At 44.5% G+C, this 18,375-nt stretch overlaps 4 protein-coding genes across 8 annotated transcripts in view; 2 read left to right on the top strand and 2 right to left on the bottom strand.

The window, feature by feature from the left end:
- Window positions 1–1,717: 1,717 nt before the first annotated feature.
- On the bottom strand, window positions 1,718–3,364 carry LOC113204874 (putative nuclease HARBI1). Its single transcript, XM_052274954.1, has 4 exons — window positions 2,879–3,364; window positions 2,215–2,781; window positions 1,916–2,140; window positions 1,718–1,843 (listed from the first exon to the last, which is right to left on the bottom strand). Exons 1-4 carry the CDS (start codon window positions 2,942–2,944, stop codon window positions 1,718–1,720), a joined length of 984 nt encoding a protein of 327 aa, XP_052130914.1. The 5' UTR covers window positions 2,945–3,364.
- Window positions 3,365–3,843: 479 nt separating this feature from the next.
- Window positions 3,844–12,284, top strand: LOC113204890 (WD repeat-containing protein 7). Of its 5 annotated transcripts, XM_052274957.1 has the most exons (20): window positions 3,844–4,052; window positions 4,493–4,675; window positions 4,757–4,863; window positions 4,947–5,025; window positions 5,123–5,291; window positions 5,400–5,590; window positions 5,666–5,811; window positions 6,760–6,783; window positions 7,882–7,972; window positions 8,048–8,219; window positions 8,336–8,418; window positions 8,495–8,654; window positions 8,733–8,953; window positions 9,050–9,245; window positions 9,327–9,496; window positions 9,595–9,754; window positions 10,212–10,349; window positions 10,549–10,617; window positions 11,187–11,255; window positions 12,143–12,284. In XM_052274957.1, exons 2-20 carry the CDS (start codon window positions 4,511–4,513, stop codon window positions 12,244–12,246), a joined length of 2,514 nt encoding a protein of 837 aa, XP_052130917.1. In that variant the 5' UTR covers window positions 3,844–4,052; window positions 4,493–4,510; the 3' UTR covers window positions 12,247–12,284. The 5 variants fall into 5 exon arrangements, with proteins under 5 accessions (XP_052130917.1, XP_052130918.1, XP_052130919.1 ...); XM_052274958.1 differs by lacking the exon at window positions 6,760–6,783; XM_052274959.1 differs by lacking the exon at window positions 11,187–11,255.
- A 28-nt stretch (window positions 12,285–12,312) lies between these two features.
- On the bottom strand, window positions 12,313–13,763 carry LOC113204882 (cuticle protein 19.8-like). Its single transcript, XM_026420253.2, has 3 exons — window positions 13,631–13,763; window positions 13,160–13,528; window positions 12,313–13,082 (listed from the first exon to the last, which is right to left on the bottom strand). The coding sequence occupies exons 1-3, from the start codon at window positions 13,640–13,642 to the stop codon at window positions 12,534–12,536; spliced, it is 930 nt and encodes a 309-aa protein (XP_026276038.1). The 5' UTR covers window positions 13,643–13,763; the 3' UTR covers window positions 12,313–12,533.
- A 2,276-nt stretch (window positions 13,764–16,039) lies between these two features.
- The window catches only part of LOC127748729 (WD repeat-containing protein 7-like), an 8,473-nt gene continuing 6,137 nt past the window's right edge, over window positions 16,040–18,375 (top strand). Inside the window, exon 1 of the mRNA XM_052274956.1 lies at window positions 16,040–16,218. Coding sequence (XP_052130916.1) covers window positions 16,040–16,218 — 179 coding nt within the window. The remainder of the gene's footprint in view (window positions 16,219–18,375) is intronic.

Genomic DNA, 18,375 nt, shown 5'->3' with positions numbered 1-18,375 from the left:
TCTTGACTCTGAGGAGGTATCGATTGGATCCGATGAAGGAATGTCGCCACTATTAGGGGTAGGCGTTCATTGTTCATCCCAAACGATGCAAATTTTTTAGAACATAACTTAATTATCCCCTGATATAAGCTATCATGACACTATCTGGTCATAGAAGACTTGAGAATGACATATCCATGAGGTATGACCCTGCATATGTCTTTTGGACTCATTTTAGTATGTCTTCCTTATGTCCCTGAGATGTCTCTATGGCACAGTCCAAAATTTGAAACAAATGGACATGACCTTTAGACATATAATAGACTAAGGGTATATGATGTCCTTGCTATGTCTAGTCTTAAATATGTCTCTTGGCTCGTCAGGGCTCAAAGGGAGATAGTTTGAAAGGAGAACACGCAACTAAACTTCTTTTGGAGGCATGCAAAGAACACATCAACAAGAAAACCAAAAAATTTGTTGGCACAACTGATGTTTTTGATGCCGTATCTGAGACATTACGATTAGTCCACAACATGAAAGTTTTTGTTGTGCAATGCTCTGATAGATATAGAAGCCTAAGTAGGTACTATTCAGATGAAAAGAAGAGTGGTACCTCTAAATGGGTCCATTTTAATGATATGGCCATCCTGAAGGGAGATCCTGTTGTAAGTAAGAGCAAGAGCCCACAAAAGAAGCTGGTCAGCCCAAAGAAAGTCATTGTTACCAAAGCAAAAAATTTGAAGTATAAGCCTGGAGGCAAATTAAATAATAAGAAAAATTCAAATGGTAATAATGAGATGTGAGTTCATTAACTGAGTTGGTACCTCACTTTTATTAGGAGTTTCATCAATTGTTACTGTCTCTTTATTTTTTGCAGAGTAAAGTGGACTTACGAGGCTGTTTGTCTCCTCATTCATCTGAGAAAGACATTACAGCCAAAGTTTGACAGCAGTACATTCCGAAATGGAGCTCTGTGGGAGGAAATCTCGTTAGGACTTAAAACTGCAGGCCATGGTGAAATCAATCCAAAACAGTGTGAGGATAAGATTTCCCGGCTAGTGGACGAGTATAAGACATATAGAGAGATAAAAAAAAAGACTGGAAATAACACACCCAGCTTCCACTTTCTCCAAGAAATGGAAGCTTTCATTGGGGAATGGGTTACTGTCGAACCAGACATAACTTTTTCATTTGGTTGTTACTCTGCCGTTGGTGGTAGAAAAAGCAATCTCATCAACAAATTTGATGAAGATGAGCAAGATTGACCAAAAATTTGTTTTAATCAAACGTACATATAATTTTATTGAGAACTATATTTTTTTATGATCAGTACTACTTCATCTGAAGTAAACTTGATTGTCAACTTATGTATGTGATGAGGAAGATGAGGAAGATTGACCAAAAATTTGTTTTAATTGAACATATACATAATTTTATTTAGAACTATATTTTTTCATGATCATTACTACTTCATCTGAAGTAAACTTGATTGTCAACTTATATATGTGATGAAGATTATTGACCAAAAATTTGTTTTAATTGAACATTTACATAATTTTATTTAGAATTATATTTTTTTATAATCATTACTACTTCACCTGAAGTAAACTTGATTGTCAACTTATGTAAGTTACATTTTTTACATTTCAGGTTTTATTTTTGAACTTGTTACAAGTTTGATATCCTGACTTAAATTTGTATGCTACATATATCGTAGAATAATAATTTTTGAATTGCATTACTCGTATTCTTCTGCAAGCTGGAGTCTTATTTGTTGGCGTCTTCTATACCCCTCTTCTTGGCCAGCTACTATGGCATCGTGTACATTAATTTCTGGCAATTCTCCTTCCAGAACAATGCCATCCTGAAAATATGTACGGTCCAATTAAATCAATTAGTATGCAAAATGAAATACAGAGATAGACTCTGGCCTTACTTGCTCTTCTCCCCGGAGTAAAATGAAGTTATGGAGAACTGCGGAGGCTGCAATGTGCTTGTTGGTCCTAACAATATTTTTACAAAACAATTTCTCTGTTCGAGCCATCCTGCTCTTAAATAGAGAATTTGTCCTTTCAATAGTAGCTCGACACTGAGAAAGTTTGAAATTGTAGGTTCTGTGGCTTTGATCGACGTTGCCATCATTTCTGTATGGGACCAGCATCTGGATGATACACAAGAGCTTGAATTAATACACTAATTTATAAATGTGTATTACAGCCAAAAGATAAATTTTACCTTTTCAGTGCACATGTAACCACCATCCCCAATCAGGTGCTGATTTGGTCCCAACAAATCATTTCTGCTGTAGAGGGCATGTGCTAGGGGACTCCTCCGGAAAACTCTAGAGTCATGAACAGAGCCTGGCTGTCCAATGAAAATATCATTGATCACCCGTTTATGGTTGCACACTATCATTACATTGATGGAATAATCATGGTTTTTATCAACGTATCTCTGTTTCTGTTCTGAGGGAGCTGTAATCCGAATAAGGGTCCCATCAATTACACCAGCCACACCAGGGAACCCAAAGTTGCGACGGTAGAATAACTCTGTCTGCTGCCTTTGCCTAATATTGGGCCACTTGATATATTTGTGGCCAATGCCACATAATGCATTGAGAAGAATCGTGTACTGGTTGTGAATGTGTTTCCTGTCATTTTCATAGTTGAGGCCAATACTGCGGAAGGTATCTTTATTGAAGAGCACCCATAGACCCATGGCTGTTGATTCACCAACATCAGTCCGGTTCCTTTGCAGCTTTCCAGTTCGCAACCTTTCATGAGCAACTGCATGCACTAAAATCTAAGACAAAAAAAAACATTCAAATATGTCAGGTCACTCCGTGAAAAAAAAATTGGCAAATGTAGGAATCATTTCAGCAAAAGACACGCAACATTACCTCAAATGTAGCTCTGTCCATTCTAAAATGCTCTTTAAACTCAGGGTCTGGCAAATTCCTGATCATAGATGCTCGAGTCTCTGCATATAATTAGAAAGGAAGGTATCAATATATATCCTGTTAAGATACACATATGCACAAAAGATACATGCTCCATTCCATACCATGACGATCTCGTCTCTCAGCCATCGCTTACACCAGATAAATTGAACAGAGTAACAACAACAACTAAATTCAATTCCAATGTTGTGGACTGTTCAACAATAAAGATGGAGGGACGATGAACTTTGTATTTTCCTCCATAACACCTTCCCGCTCTTTTCACACCGGCAAGGCAATATCAACAGTCACGTTCTTCTTTTGTTGATCGAAACGCGAATGTGAATTTCAATACGCACAACCAACCTCACTCGCGCACCGCCTCCCAGAGACCGACTCGGTCGGACTCGCACCCCGTCGGACTCCGACTTGCTCGGAGTCCCTATTTACACATCCTCTAGGTTTTTGTAAGAGGGTCATCCTGAGTCCGGGGTGATCGGTCTCTTCTTAGAAACTCCCTCGTCGGACGCAGACTTTTTGGTCTAAGGCTTGTTAATTTTGTCTTTCTTGTTCTTCGGTGCTGCCCCCCCCCCCCCCTTTGATCGCCGACCGGAGGTGCAAGGGAAGGTTAGGGACGGTTCAAATTTCCCGCGCGATCCACGGACAACCGCACAGCACGGCCGCCGCGACCGAACCTCCAGGAGGGGTGCTCTGAAACAATTTGGGAAGCGGAGACGAATGCGGACGCGGAGCGAAACGAACAGAAGGTGCGAAGAGCCATAAGAGCCCATGCGACTCTCCGCTGCTCTCCGCGTTCGCTCCGCGTCCGGATCCTTCTCCGTTCGCAGGATTATTTCGGCGCGCAACCTGCAAATAATCGTCAACTTCATACCTTCCAATAGTCACGGAGCTAGACTGCGAATAAGGATCATTGAAAAAGAGGGAGGGGAGGTGGAGATACAGCTGATCGTGTGATGTGTTCGTAATTTTCTTGTCGTTTAAGCGATGATTTTCAAAATATTGTGTATTTATCTTTACTCAACAACTTCTAGTATGTCCGATCTTCTGTAGCGAATTTTAGATTCAATTCTAATCGCAATTATTCATATTTGGCTAAGTTGAGGCTCCTTGAGAGGTAAGCTGAAATATTTTCAGAGAAAAAATGTACTTCAACACATTTCTCTCTGAAGTGTCTACCGGTTAAGTTCTATACCATGGAACAGACCATGTGAATATGTTTCCAAATTTTGTCCGTTCGATTATCCAATAACCATTTGGTTTAGGTTTATATTATATTCGTTTTGTTGTGAATCAATTCTGCTCTCAGAACCTCACTTTATTTTTCATGCTGCGCAAATTCAGTTTTTGATGTAGATGTGAAATTACCATTGAATATAGCTCTAATTTTACAGAGTGTTTTCTCTGTAAACTCTAGATCTCATTCATTTATTTGATACATGATCTGTGTCTGTCCTTTGAATGCAATAGCAGACGACGTTTGCTCTACATAACCCCATTTTTATGTCAAAAATTTACATTTAATTTATACTTCTACCGTTCTTTGCCTTCTACCAGGTACTCAAAAATTTCAAAATGTCAGCTGGAACAAATTTGGTAGTGCCTGTTGTTTTGTGGGGGAAGTCGGCCCCAACTCATTGTATATCATGCATATTCTTGTCACGAGATCAGCGCACTCTAGTTACGGGCTGTCATGATGGGCAAATATGTTTGTGGCAAGTCGATCCGGACACACTACAGGTAATATCATAGTAATGCATTTTAGTTTTACTTTTTTTTAAATTTAAATGTAATTACTCTATAAGTTTTCTGTTGTTTCAGATGATTCCAAGATGTTTACTTGTTGGGCACACAGCACCAATTCTTTGTTTGGCCCGTGTATCAGTCGTATCTGACAATAACTACATTGTCAGCTCCTCAGAGAGTGGGTAAGATACCCATTAGATTTTTCTAATTTCAGCCAACTTCACAAAAAGTAAGTTATAATTATGAAATTCATGTGTTTTTACAGAGAGATGTGCACTTGGGATCTTGTTGATGGAAAATGTAGAGAAGTTGTGAAATTGCCATATGTCCACACAAATATGCAGGTCAGTATCAACAGAAGTGAATGCTATATGCATGCGTTTTAGCTAAATTGTCTAATCAACTACATTTTTGAACCACAATTGTTTAAACTATTTCTAGGCATATCACATGTGTGGAAGTGACGACATCAGACTATTTTGTAATGGTTACTATGCTGAAGTTTTAATTATGGATCCATTTAGCCTTGAAGTATTGTTTACGTTATCAAGTCGGATGTCACCTGATTGGATTTGTGCTCTACATGTACTCCGCCCAGCCAAGAGGAAAGGTAAAAAAATGTAGCTTGTTTCTTTTCTTGTCTTCTATTCTTGTTACTTTCCTACTTTTCAGTTTTTGTGTACATTTTCATATGGAACTGCCGGTTATTGTTTTCTAGATGATGTCATTCTGGGCCTTACAACTACTGGCATGGTTAAAGTGTGGACCCTTCAAGGCAATGAATCCAAAGCAACTGAACCACATTATGAACATGAAAGCAAACAGATACGGTGTTTGAATGCTCTTTCTATGAGCTGCTGTGGAGGAAACCAAAGAACTGTTGTTATTGTTTGTGCTAAATATTGGCAGGTCAGTGTTGCTTAAGAGTTTTTATCTTTTCTTGCTTTGTTTGTTTGTTTAAAAAATTATTTTTTTGTTTGGCAGATATATGATGCTGGAGACTTCTCTATTCTATGTAGTGTTCAGGCCCCAAGATCTGAACGTTGGATTAGTGCAGATTTCCTTTCGACCGATCGTGTTATTGCCTGGAGTGATGAAGGCAAAGGATACATGTACAAACTTCCCGCAAAGTAAGTATGGTATACATTTGATAAAGCTTATGCTAGCCTTCAAAACATATGTAGTACATTTTTTATGAGAAAGTACAGTATACATTTTGTTGTCATGTGATGGAACAAATTTAAGCAGTATGAGATACAATGGGGAAAGTGGAGAGACATTAGTGATAATTCAATGCATTTCTAATTGCAAATTTTCAATTTCTTGGTCTAAATTAAACACTTTATGTCCAGTCCAGCTCCTCTTTTTGCGTCAGAATTATTCATTTTATTTCTTATGTGTATTGTGAAAGTAAAATGAATGTTTTTTAGAGGCACATGAAGCTTTATAGTGTGCACCTAGAGATTAAACCAATACTTTATGATTGTGATTAGACCTCTGCCATTGTGGTTGGTTCTGTGAAAGGGTTACCTCATACCAGATCACAATTACGCTTTATCTTACACTTTTTTTTTTCAATCTAGTTTAACAGGAATGTTTGAAGTCATATGGTTACCAAAGGCTTTGATCTATCCATCTATATATTGGTTCCAACCCCACTATGGCATTGTGCTCCCACATTATAGTATTTTTGTATTTGTAAAAGCTTTAATTGCATGTCTTTTCCACGTGTCTTCATTTGATCAGTTATTAGGAGAAGAAAAATTTAAAGTTGGGGATGGTGGAAGTTTAGCTTAATGAAAGACATACAGCCTATAGCACTTTTAATTCTGCTTGTACAGAAATCACAATTTCTCATTGTTCCTGATTCCTGAAGATGTTCATGTCAATCACAGTTTAATCTTAATGGTGTATAGCAATTGTGTTTTTCCATTTCTGACATTTTTTCATGTTCTTTTTTTTTGTTATTTATCAATTTGGGTGTGTCATCATGTTTCAATTTCCCACTCACTCTCAACTGTTTCACCACCAACCTTACTCGGAATTGTGGATCCTACTCATGGTTCTTGGTACTGTAGGAAGCTGAAAGGACTTGTGTTTAGGTTGGTAGCTATTGGTTAAATTGAACATTTCCAAAACCCCTACCCATTTGTTTTTTATCACTTTGACCTCAGTCTGTGTGCTATCATTCTAACTGATCTTTGCATGTCTGTTATACCCTCTGTAGTTCTTTATAGCTTTGAACAAAACAGATATCTATTCAAAAATCTTAATATCTTGATTTAAAAAACGTTGAATGAAGTGAAGGAATCTAAGAGTAATAATTTGATCTGGGATTCAAGAAGTCTTTCCCATTTTTTCTAGTTGATTGCTTAACTCATCTCACATTTCACATCTCACTACATATCAATTTTTAAATATTCTGTTGTTTTCATTATAGTAAGAACTTTCAAAAGAAAATTTTGCACTACTCCTATCAAGTAGAACACTTTGGTGTACTAATGGTAACAGTCTCTTTTTCCTCTTAACCATCATGTGTAAAGGTTACAGACTCATTTAGGAGTGTAATTAATTAATGATTAGAATGAAGTCTTGAAACAGCACCAAAGACCAATTTTTATTACTTGTTTTCACTTGTTTTAAAAATACCTACCGTATGTCTCCTGTACCGTACAGTCTCTACCATTATATAACCTTTATTAGGGGGAAATAGGTCATTTGTATGCTTTCAATTTCTGTAACCTTATTTATTCTATTAGCTTTACTTTTGTTTTGCAGAACTTAGCTTTCATAAGTGTATTATCATCAAAAGAAAGAACATATTTTGTAGACTGCTTGCTCATTCTGTTACTGTAACTCCAATGCAAAATATTTTCTTCATTGTACATTTTACTGTCACACTAGTTAGTTCTAAGATTTTGCATGCTGTTTGCACTCAGAGTACTGTGCCGCGACTGTACCCCTGCTTTCTTTAGAAAGATTCATGATTTGATTTATTGATAAAAGTAAAGGATGGCGAAAAGTCAAGTCAAAGCTCATCTTTAAGGGTAGGCTGTAGTGTTGAGTGCTCTTTGTGTTTGAATCTGATTTTGTGTGTGGATAAGATCACAAAATTTTTACTTGGCTTCCTGTTTTAATCAACAAAAACAAATTAAAAATAAAATAATCTCCCAATTTTAATTCCTTTCAATGTCTTACAGCTCTGTTGCTGACAACAAAGAATTTCACTCTGCAGCCACAGAGAGTGATACACCTTTCCTATATTGTGTTTTGGCGGTTCCAAATGATAGAGTGAGTAGCAATACCAAACATTAATTATTTTCATAAAACTTTAATCATTTATTAATGCCTACCAATTGATTGCAGCCAATGTCTTGTCCCCCTGCAATGCGTTACCATGAAGTTTCCCGAAGCGGGAAAGTTCAGAAATATCTTTTAAGAGGTGATTCTGATGGTGCTGTGGTAGTGTGGAATATTCCAGAAGTCACTAACAGCCAGCTTGCTCAAATCAAACAAGAAGAATTTGATAAGCCACCAGGTGTGTATCATCTGTGTCTTCTAGGGCTATCTGTCTGCCCTCCAATCTCTTGCTGTAATGTAATTTTTGCTAATAATTTCTTGGCAATATGCTGTCAATTTTGTTTTCTATTATAGGTATGCCTCCAACAATGTCTACAAGTTTAACGAAAGCCTGGGCAGCAATGCAACCTTCCCCTGTTGGGATACTTGATCAGCTGGTAACACATCTCTTGTCTTAAAATCATATAGGAAAATTCAAATCCACCATTCATGTTTTCTGTTTGATGTTAATAGGAGCGGGGAGGAACACCAAGGGTACCATTGACTGCAAGCATGTACCTACCACAGCAAAGCCGTCTTGTTGTTGGAAGGGAAGATGGCTCCATTATCATTGTGCCAGCAACACAGACTGTGATGTTGCATCTACTGCACGGAAACCATCAGCAATATGATGGTACGAGTACTGTGTTTTTAAAGTTCACTCTAATTCCACCTGTTTCTCTTACTTAATGACTTGTTATTTTCATTCTAGATTGGCCCCCACACCAAAGATTAATTGGACATGTTGGGAGAGTGAATTGTTTGTTGTATCCTCATCTTGTACATCCCCGATATGAGCGTGCTCATCTAGTGTCTGGAGGTGTTGATTTTGCGGTTTGTCTGTGGGATCTCTACAGTGGTACCTTGCTTCATCGTTTTTGTGTTCATGCTGGAGAAATAACTCAACTTCTAGTTCCTCCTAATAATTGTAGTGTGAGTACAGTAATGTTTGTTGCAGGTTTATTTTACCATACATCTGTACTTTGCTATATGGAGATCAATTCTAAAAATTCTCTTTAACCATTTTAGACTAGAGTTCAAAAATGCATTTGTTCTGTGGCAAGTGACCATTCAGTAACACTACTGGGCCTAACGGAACGCAAGTGTGTTGTATTAGCATCCCGTCATCTTTTCCCTGTTGTAACTATCAAGTGGAGACCTCTGGATGATTTTATGATTGTTGGATGCTCTGATGGCTCAGTTTATGTGTGGCAAATGGAAACAGGTAAGTGTTGCGGATTTTGAACTTGATGCTCGACGTAGAAGTAAAACTATATCATGTAATGGTATGCACTTGTCTGTACAGGCCACTTAGACCGAGTTCTTCATGGTATAAGTGCTGAAGAAGTCCTTTATGCCTGCGATGAGAATACATCTACGGCAACAGCAGGAGACAGTGGCCTGGCTAATCCAGCTGTTCACTTTTTCCGTGGTCTACGTCATAGAAATCTGTCTGCTATTCGACATGCTACCCAGGTACTGACCCTGGTTAAGTTTCCCTGTGCAAAACTTAATATTTTTGGTCCAATACATTAAATTACTCCAATACCATTTGTATTTCAACTGTGTTTCAGAGAGGAATTCATCAACTGCAGCAGCTCTCTCACCACAATCAACAAGATGGGTCCCTCCAGCAAAAAGGTCGAGCTATGCCTCTTATGATTCAAGGTCTGAGGACCAACCCAAAAGATCCTGAGAGTCATATTCTGTGTTTTGACATTGAAGCTCTGATAGGTACGTATGATCTTTACATTTATTTGATTATATGTTTTGTCTTGTGGTCATTATTTGTCTATGAATGTAAATGTGTGGGCATATGTGTGAGCATTATGTTTTCTGACTGTCATTTATGAATACCAATATGATCCTGTTGCAAGTACTTTTGGGATGATAAGATATTTATGTGCCTCTTCTTGGGATGTTTTGCATGAGGGGTTGTGCAGTCATAGCACTATGTGTCAGTATGTACAATGTGATTGTCTATTCCAAAATGGTGAAGATATGTACAAAGTGTTCACTGGTAGTTTCATCATAACTGTCTGCCTTTTGAGTATACTTCTTTCTTATATGTCTTACACAATTTAATATGGGATGTACCTAAGTGTTTTGGAGGAATGCTTGGCTTGGGTCTGAAGTGTAAGTTAGGATTATGAATCTGATAATTAAGATGGTATGTCACTATAATGTACAGTGGAGCTCCTAACGGAAGAATATGGCGCCATGTCACCTGGGAGTCTTGAGGCACAAGGACTCATCAACCAGTCAGAATATGAGAAGGTGTTTGCACTTACTCAATCTGCTTCCCCTGATGCGGGCAAGAAGATAGCGGGTGAGAAAATTTTTAAGCAATGTGCTCAGAAACTTGTCTAATGGTTTGAAATATGACTGAGGGAAACTAGGAACAACCTCTACCACGTGCACCATTAGAAAGTTTATGTGTACTGATCTTATTCATTTGAGTTGCTCTCTGCTGCCTGCATCTCTGTCTTCTAACACCATCTCTCTTTATATGCTTGCAAACATCTCAGACTTCTTTGGTCGTGTAAAGGACAAAGCAGGCGACCTGGAACGTTCTTTGAAGGAGAAGGACCGTCATGGTAAAATTTAAAACAGCATAGATTCTTGCATAGACAATTTGATCCATCCATTTTTCTCAGTAGGCATGGTTTGAAGTTTTTTTCAAAAGTAACACAACATTGTAGATACAATTTATCTCTAATTCAGGTTTGAATTCTAAACTTTGGAGCCAGTATATTTTTAAGTTTAATGCTTGCATTAAATTTATTCTTTTCCAAACTTTCTATCCAGTCAGTTGTTGATTTTAAAATTTGCTGTACCCCTCTGAATTTATACGTTATTGTTATTATGATATCAGCTTGTTATTTTTATCTCACAAGCATAATTTAGCCCAAAACTACACATTGTTTCTATCCCCTTTAACACTATACATCACAATATTATTTATTCATTTGAGATTTACATTTGATTTTTCTGTACTTAAAACCCACATTCCTAAACTATTCTTATAAAATTCGTCCTTCTGTATAATTGCTTATGTGCTGCTATAAGTGTCCCATCCTCTTTGAGTATGTTGTATGTAATTTTGGTGTGAACTTTTGCTCATTTCCGAATGTGTGTTCTTCCTTTCTCTTTTCACACTAACTAGACCTCTTGGGCCGTGTTAAGGATAAAGCGGGTACCTTCGAACGATCTATCAAGGAGAAGGATCGACATGGTAAAATTATGTATTATTTGACAGAGTGTACATATTATCTCTAGTGCAAATGCACTGTCATAATTTACATTTGCCAACCACTGAGAAATATATAATAGATCTAGTTCACAAGCCCAATTCACTTCTGCTAGCATGATATGGTCTTCTGCCAGTCACACAACACTTTCTGGTCTTATATGTTTGAGTTTTAAATTTGTTCCTAGATTGATAAATAATCACCAAACCACTAAGTAAATTGTGACTTTGATTTGACTGTTGACTGTGGCATGACTGTCGAAAATGCAAAAGTCTTCCTTTAACAGGGAGTAGCAGGAGGCTACTTGTGCAGGAAGTAATTTTTTAGATATTAAAAAACTACTTACAGATTAGTGTAAAAAGCAAGTATTTTTGAGCACAGACAATGTCATGGCCAACAACATGCTGATGAGAAGCTTACACACATTCACAGTTTTAATAAAATAGTAGCACTCTCAAAGTAGCTTGTCATCAGGAATGGTCGTAGATAAGCCAACTTATCTTAATCAACTAATTAGTAGAACTCAAGACTAGTTGCTTATTTTAGACAAGAGTTTCTAGAAGAATGTAATAAAGTTTTCTACATACTAGTTAAAATTTGTTTTTGTTGTTGTTGCATGTGTTTTTTTTTTGTTTTTTTTTTTTTTTTGTTTCTTGTGTTTTTGGTGTGTGTTTGTGCATGAATTGCTTTAAAATTGGTATGTTATTTTGCACGTATTAAACTTTAGAACCTGATAATGCCTGTGCAACGCTTCTAATCATTGTTTTTCTGTTTCAGTTCATGTATTTTTTTTTCTTTTAGAAAATACCCCAACACATTCAATTTTTTATCTCAATTTAGTGGGTAATGAATTTTGTTTTCCGTTTCTCAGGGATCCTCGCTAAGATGAAGGAAGGCGCTGAGACAATGCAAACTAAAATTCAGGCCAAAGCTGAGAGTGTTGGCCTCCGAGCATCTGACAAGTCGAGTGAGTAACAGTAACCTTATTGGGTGCAAGGTTGGAAAATGACACCAAGACGTCTTTTTTAAAATTGTGATAAATAAGTTTTTAGCAGACTTAGTTTATTTTCGAGAGGAACAGATCGGACAGAATTGACAAGATATAAGAGAGGGCCGAGCGGGCTCGAGGCGCGCACCGCCCCGTCATCAGGTCGTCGCGCCGCTTGCGTTTGGCACCAAAACAAAAGACTAGTTGCCAGTAGGAAAGGGCCTAGGTCGTCTTGGCGTCAAACTGGAGCGGTGAGACATGTTCGATGAGAAGCCTAGTCCACGCGGTAGGAGACGGCGTGGCCGGGGGTGTTCACGACGGTGGTCTGGATGGCGTCACGGAGGACGGGGCCAGCGTGCACAGCGGTGACAGCGGGGGCGGCCGAGTATGCCAGGGGAGCGGCGATGGCGGGGGCGGCGTAGGCGTGGGCGATGGGGGCGGCGTAGCTGTGGGCGATGGTGGTGTGGGCAGCGGAGTAGGCCACGGGGGCGGCGGCGTAGGTGTGGGCGATGGCGGGGGCGGCGTAGGTGTGGGCGATGGCGGGGGCGGCAGCGTAAGCCAGAGGGGCGGTGGAGGCTGGGGTCTGGAGCAGAGCGATGGAACGCTTGGCGATGCGGTGCACACCGTGGGCGGCAAGGTGCTGAGCCTTGGCGATGGCGACCTCAGGGGTGTCCTGGACGGGGAGAGGCAGACCGGCGGCGGCCACGGGCAGGGCGTTGGAGGAGACGCGGTAACCCAGAGCGTCGGCGACGTAGTCGGTCCTCAGGATGCGACCGTCAGGGGCGGTGTAGCTGAAGGAGCCGACCTTGTTGCCGAAGGCGTCCTGGAACAGAGATTATGGTTGTTGAGGACCATGTCTTGCTACGCCATCATACGGTGTCCTCAAGCTGCACTCCTCACCTGGACAGCGTTGTGGGTCTGCGACGGTTCGGAGTGTCCATAGCTGGCCTGGCCGAGCTCATCCTGGGCGTGGTACTGGCTCTTGTGGGCGAGGGGGGCGGCGGCCACGGCCACGGGGGCGGCCACGGCGTGGGCAGAGTACGCCAGGGGGGCGGCAGAGTAGGCGGGGGCGGAGTACGCCAGAGGAGCGCCAGAGTAAGCCAGGTTGGCCGCGGGCCAGGCGGAGTACGCCAGGGGCTGGGCGATGGGGTGGCCCAGAGGGGAGGCCCAGGGAGCGGCCGCCGAGTAGGCGTAGCCGTTAGGGATGGCCCAGGGAGCCAGCACCTGGGGCTTGGCAGCAGCGCAGGCCAGGGCGGCGCACAGCACAATCTGCAAACCGAGATCACTTATGTTACTTTGTCACCGACGATGGACCGGATCGAGCCGGAGGGAAGGAGTCACAGTCACTGCACTGCTCACTCCAAGACTCACCAAGAACTTCATGTTGAGGGTTGGAAAGTCTTGTTGTCTCTGTGCTAGGACTCAAGCGAATGGTGCCGGTCTGGGAGGAACCCCTGCGTTTTATACCGGCGCTGGCTCCGCCGTGGTCTCCGGGGAGAGGCGCGTCTCTGCTCCGGGAGCCGCGCGGGAGAGGGACTCAGGGAGGGAGGGGGAGGACCTGGGGCGGGGCAAGCATCGCGTGGCCCACCGCACCGCGGCCCACCCGGCCCCGGGCCCCGCTCGGACCCGTGCAAGGCGAAGGCCGCCGTCTACCGTGTTGGGATAGGCAGGAGCCGCCCCCCCCCCCCCCCCTGCCCCCTCCCCCCCCCCATGCGGCCCTAAACCCGATCAGGACGCACTTCCTTCATTCTGAGCGTCTACGCCTCTGTGTCCGCGCGCCACCGCCGCGCAAAGTCTGCAAGACCCGGCCTCACCCCGCCACGCCCCGCGCCGTGTGCTCCAGCAAGGGCCTGGCGGGGGACGACGACCCGGACATGGCGGGGCCTGCTGGGCTAGGGACTTGGGCTCGGTGGGCACCTCTCCGCATGGCAGGTGAGCTCTGCCCTTCGCGAGAGGCCCCTCGGCCCTCGGCCGCATGGAGGTTGGCTGATGTGTAGCTCTCCCGTCATTCCAAATATATGTTCTAGTCCAAAGAGGGTTACCACGATGTCCTGTTCAACTGAATGGCCCACATTCTTTGCCAGACGAACATGATATTAGAACCCAAAGTTCTAATTTCATAAGATGAGGAAAGCCAAATTTCCCAGGAATACACAGATATTTAGTAGGCTGCGGCAGCATCTAGCCCATGCCTACTAGCAGAGCTGGCAAATTAGCCCTTGGGAGAGCCAAATATTTCGCCTGGACAAAATATTTTGCCCTAGAGTAAAATCATAATGCCATTTCGAAATTGGTCCTCAAAGGGCAAAACCTTATAATAATAATTTTACCCAGGGCAAATATCTCTGGCAAAAATCCTTTTTTATCTCCGAGGGCAGAATTTGATGATTGGTCTCAATTGAACCCCAAAACAAATAAGGCCCCACGAGCCCGAGACTATAGAGACTACCCAAGTTGGTGGCCTCACGGTTAGTCAAGTCAAGTCAAGTTGCGTCCAGGGTTGCTCGCTCGAGTTCCAGAACTCAGACTTTGGGCAGGAGACAAGGCCCAGGATGGGTTTATTGCGAGGATTTTCGTGGTCGAGGAGTAAATTATCTGAAAATTTCAAACACAACTCCGGGATGTTAAAGCCTCAAAATTTAATTTAATTTAGTGTTTTACCCCCGAATTAAACTTTAATTTTTTTGACCCAAGGGCAAAATTATTTTGATTTAGCCCTTAAAAGTGCCCAGATTTTGCCCCAAGGATTTAATAAAGTCCTCATTTTAATTCTGCCCATTTAGATTTTGCCCTCATAAAGGACAAAATTATCGAGGGAATATAATTGAATGTAATTTATTTTGCCAGCCCTGCCTACTAGGCAATCCCACCGACTGGCTGACATTCACGGTCCCGTCCAACGATTTATTTGACCGTTTCCCTAAATGATGCCGATGTTGAGCGGCCGCTGCCGTTCGCTCCGGAGCCGCGTTGTGCCAAATAACTCGCGAGGGCGTTAAACAAGCCGTTAAAAGCAAGCTAGAAACGTCCGCTGACCTGCGCTCATAAATCGGAAGCGATACCGTTGTGATACAGTCCTCCCGCTTCGCTGCTAGTGGCCACTACCCTTCGAAATTTCTTGTTCCCCCTCGCCGTTAAATTTGGTATCTATGCCGAGTGTGCAAAAAGCTGTACGGCGATCTTTTTCCTTTTGAGTGTGTTCTTTTTTGAAGGGAAACGTAGCGGAGAAAGATGTTTCGGCGACGTGGTCTCTTTCACGACCGTAGGGTTTTGGGCGTCTGCCAGACCTAATTTTTTGTTACATTCTCTCGCATTCTCTCCCGTAAAATCCCATAGGAAAGAAGATCATCGTAGAAAGCTCGCATCCGAGGTTTATGCAAGTTTTCGAATGGGGGCGTTATCCTTTTCTGATGCGTGCGGGTCGGGTGGCGGAGCGTGGATGTTGCGCGACGTGTTGCACCTCTGACCAGGCCGTTCTAGTTCAAGTTCAAGTTCAAAGATGGGACGGGCGGGGCGGTCGCGGACGCCGCCTGCGGGCGCGCGATAGGCCACACCGCACGGCGTTCCTGCTCGACAGGCCTGCCTACCCCGCAGGCGCCCGGCCCATTCCGAGGCCCCGGATAGAATGGTCTCGGCTATAGAGGCCACAACTCCGGCAATCTTGTGTACACTCAATCTCCGATAATCTTTAGCAATCTCTTGGCAACCGTACCCTTAAGTCATGCATTTGCCTACATTCAGGGCGCAAGTTGTGCGTTTTGCCAAGCTACCGTTTTATATATGCCTCTACAGCAAAATATTCGTCTAGCAATCTGGCAATCTTGGCATACACTCTACAAGGGAGTTGAGGTGCCCCCAGGTCACGGAGTAAAATTCAGACCCAGGCCATTTCAATTACTTGGCCCGCCCATGCCCATCCCAGCCCAGTCTATACTAATGCGGCCCTTACGCATGTATCGGTTGGGTCTACCAGATCCACCATAATACGCAAATTTCTGGAAGAGGTAAGGGGCCGTTCACAAATGACGTCACGCACCCTTAGGGGGGGGGGGAGGGGGTTGGTGCTAGCGTGACCAAATGTGACCATAGGGGGGAGGGGGGTAAAGGCTTGTGACGTCACGCCTTTCACTACTTTGCATTGTTTGTTAAAAATACGCTAATTCTACCCTGTCATAGGTATTATTAACCGAAAATAGTAGCACAGACCGGTCGACCGCGGTCATTTAAGAAGATTTTTAACAGTAAAATGTAGCGATTTGAGCCTTCTGATTTACCTTCAGAGCAAGGGAGAAAAACATAACTCAAAAGAAATCTCAAGTTTTCGGTAAATATGCCTATTTGTGACGTCACGCCAGGGTGGGGAGGTCGGCTAAACCGTGACGAAATGTGACAATAAGGGGGGAGGGGGGTCAAAATTTGGCAAAAACAGAGTGACGTCATTTGTGAATGGCCCCTAAGCGGTGACCCAACCGACCCGCGCCCATCCGGGGCCTCTAGGCCCTAGGCGGCGCGCGGACTCCGCTCCAGGACTCGCACGGCCCATTGCAAATGTATGCGGATCAGGAGGACCAGGCTGCCGGTGCTCGGTGCCGGAGGCGAGCGGGACGGTCCCGGGGAGTTACGGCCTGCCCGGCGAGGCCCCGCCCGGGGGCAGCGACTGTAAAGAGGGTCATTTGGCTGGGCAGGACGAGCCGAGGGCAGCCGGGCCTTATGGGCATCCTCCTCATGAGCCGGGCTGGGCAATAAAGGGTGAGGAGGTCCCAAACGTCCTCGCACATTCCCGACGACGGTGACCTGCGGGCCGCGTCAAAGAAGGATGGGGGAGGGGAGGGGGATGATGACGCGGTGATCCAGATCCAAATATGTATAACGAGGCTTTCTTGTCCTCTTTGTGTCTCCTGCTCGGTGTTATCGCGGCGCCTTCCAAATTTATGCGCGACATGGCTCCGTGTAGCATACCGGGCGCGCGTTTGCGTGTGTGTGGATGCCCGTGGAAATGAAACGATTTTCACGCTGTTGTAGACCGTTTTATATTCTCGGCTGATTCGCCGCGCGGATCGAGAGCGATCGCGTTGCTCGATTTTTGTATCGCCTCGCCCGTCTGATGCACTCGGGTGGTCCTCCTGGCGAGGCCTGGCGCAGCTGCCATGGCGTTGACAGGGGGCCGGAAGGGGGGGGGAGGGGGTCGCGCGCTCTCGTTTGGCGCGGTCCGGTGTAAAGAAGTGCAAAAAGACGTGGCGCGGCAGGGCGCGCGCGCGCGCGTGGTGTGGGCGTGGAGGCGGTGTTGTTTGGACACATTCAAAAGGTCCCACCCTGTCCGCGCGCTCCGCAGCCGAGGCGCGAGGCGGGCGGCGTGGTGTCCGCGGGATTATGAGGAGTGAATCACGGCGATGGGGGGATAAGTCGGCGCGCGGACTTTGTATAGGTGGTCGCCGTGCTGCCGTGTGCTCCGGCCGGCTGGCGCGACGGCCGATAGGAGGCGAGGAGTGAGCCGTTGAGATCGCGGAGGTGAGAGAGGGGCTCACATTAGTGGCTCTAATTACCCCCGAACACTCCACTCGGGTGCAAGTGCTCTAGTTGGGCGCCCGGAGCGTCCGCGCTGACGCAACGGCCCCCGCGCAGCAGCGGCGACCGCCCCGCCAGGTGTAAGTGTCCTTGCCACGCCCCGCCCGCCCCGCCCGCCCCGCCCGTGCGTACCGCGGCGTTGTCCGGGAGCCCCGCCCGCCGCCCGTGCGCCCGTGTGAGAGTATGTGTCCGGCGGCGCGCCCCTCTCCCCCCTCCTTCGCTCGGGATCTTGAACTTGTGTGACGCTGGCGGCCAAGGTCCGGGCGGCGGCGGCGGCCGGCTCCGTCTGTTGCGGAGAGACACATTTCGATTCCGGCCGGACTGGACAGGTCGGTCCGACGCGGTGACGACGAGGAGGAGGAGGACTGCGCTGCTGTGTGGTCGTGATGGTCCTCCCCCCGGCGCCGCGCCGACAGTGTCGCTGGCGTCGTGCTCTTATTGCAGCCCTCTCTGTTTGCGGAAGGGTTTTTAACTGGCTAACCCGGCCGCAGTAAAGTGGCGTGTTCTCGGGCCGGCCGGTGTATTGTTTCTTCGAGTTTAACCCCCCCCCC

Source organism: Frankliniella occidentalis, unplaced genomic scaffold (assembly GCF_000697945.3).
Source record: "Frankliniella occidentalis isolate FOCC.00 unplaced genomic scaffold, Focc_3.1 Scaffold475, whole genome shotgun sequence".
Taxonomy (NCBI): domain Eukaryota; kingdom Metazoa; phylum Arthropoda; class Insecta; order Thysanoptera; family Thripidae; genus Frankliniella; species Frankliniella occidentalis.
This window is presented reverse-complemented; position numbering and strand designations above follow the sequence as displayed.

Coding starts and splice junctions, on each gene's coding strand:
- LOC113204874 (XM_052274954.1), bottom strand. CDS start 2,944: ATGATCAGGAATTTGCCAGACCCTGAGTTTAAAGAGCATTTTAGAATG. Junction 2,141..2,214: donor GTTACATGTGCACTGAAAAG/GTAAAATTTATC, acceptor TGTATCATCCAG/ATGCTGGTCCCATACAGAAA. Junction 1,844..1,915: donor TACTCCGGGGAGAAGAGCAA/GTAAGGCCAGAG, acceptor ACATATTTTCAG/GATGGCATTGTTCTGGAAGG.
- LOC113204890 (XM_052274957.1), top strand. CDS start 4,511: ATGTCAGCTGGAACAAATTTGGTAGTGCCTGTTGTTTTGTGGGGGAAG. Junction 4,676..4,756: donor TCGATCCGGACACACTACAG/GTAATATCATAG, acceptor CTGTTGTTTCAG/ATGATTCCAAGATGTTTACT. Junction 5,812..6,759: donor ATGTACAAACTTCCCGCAAA/GTAAGTATGGTA, acceptor TTGGTACTGTAG/GAAGCTGAAAGGACTTGTGT.
- LOC113204882 (XM_026420253.2), bottom strand. Junction 13,083..13,159: donor AGACCCACAACGCTGTCCAG/GTGAGGAGTGCA, acceptor TCTCTGTTCCAG/GACGCCTTCGGCAACAAGGT.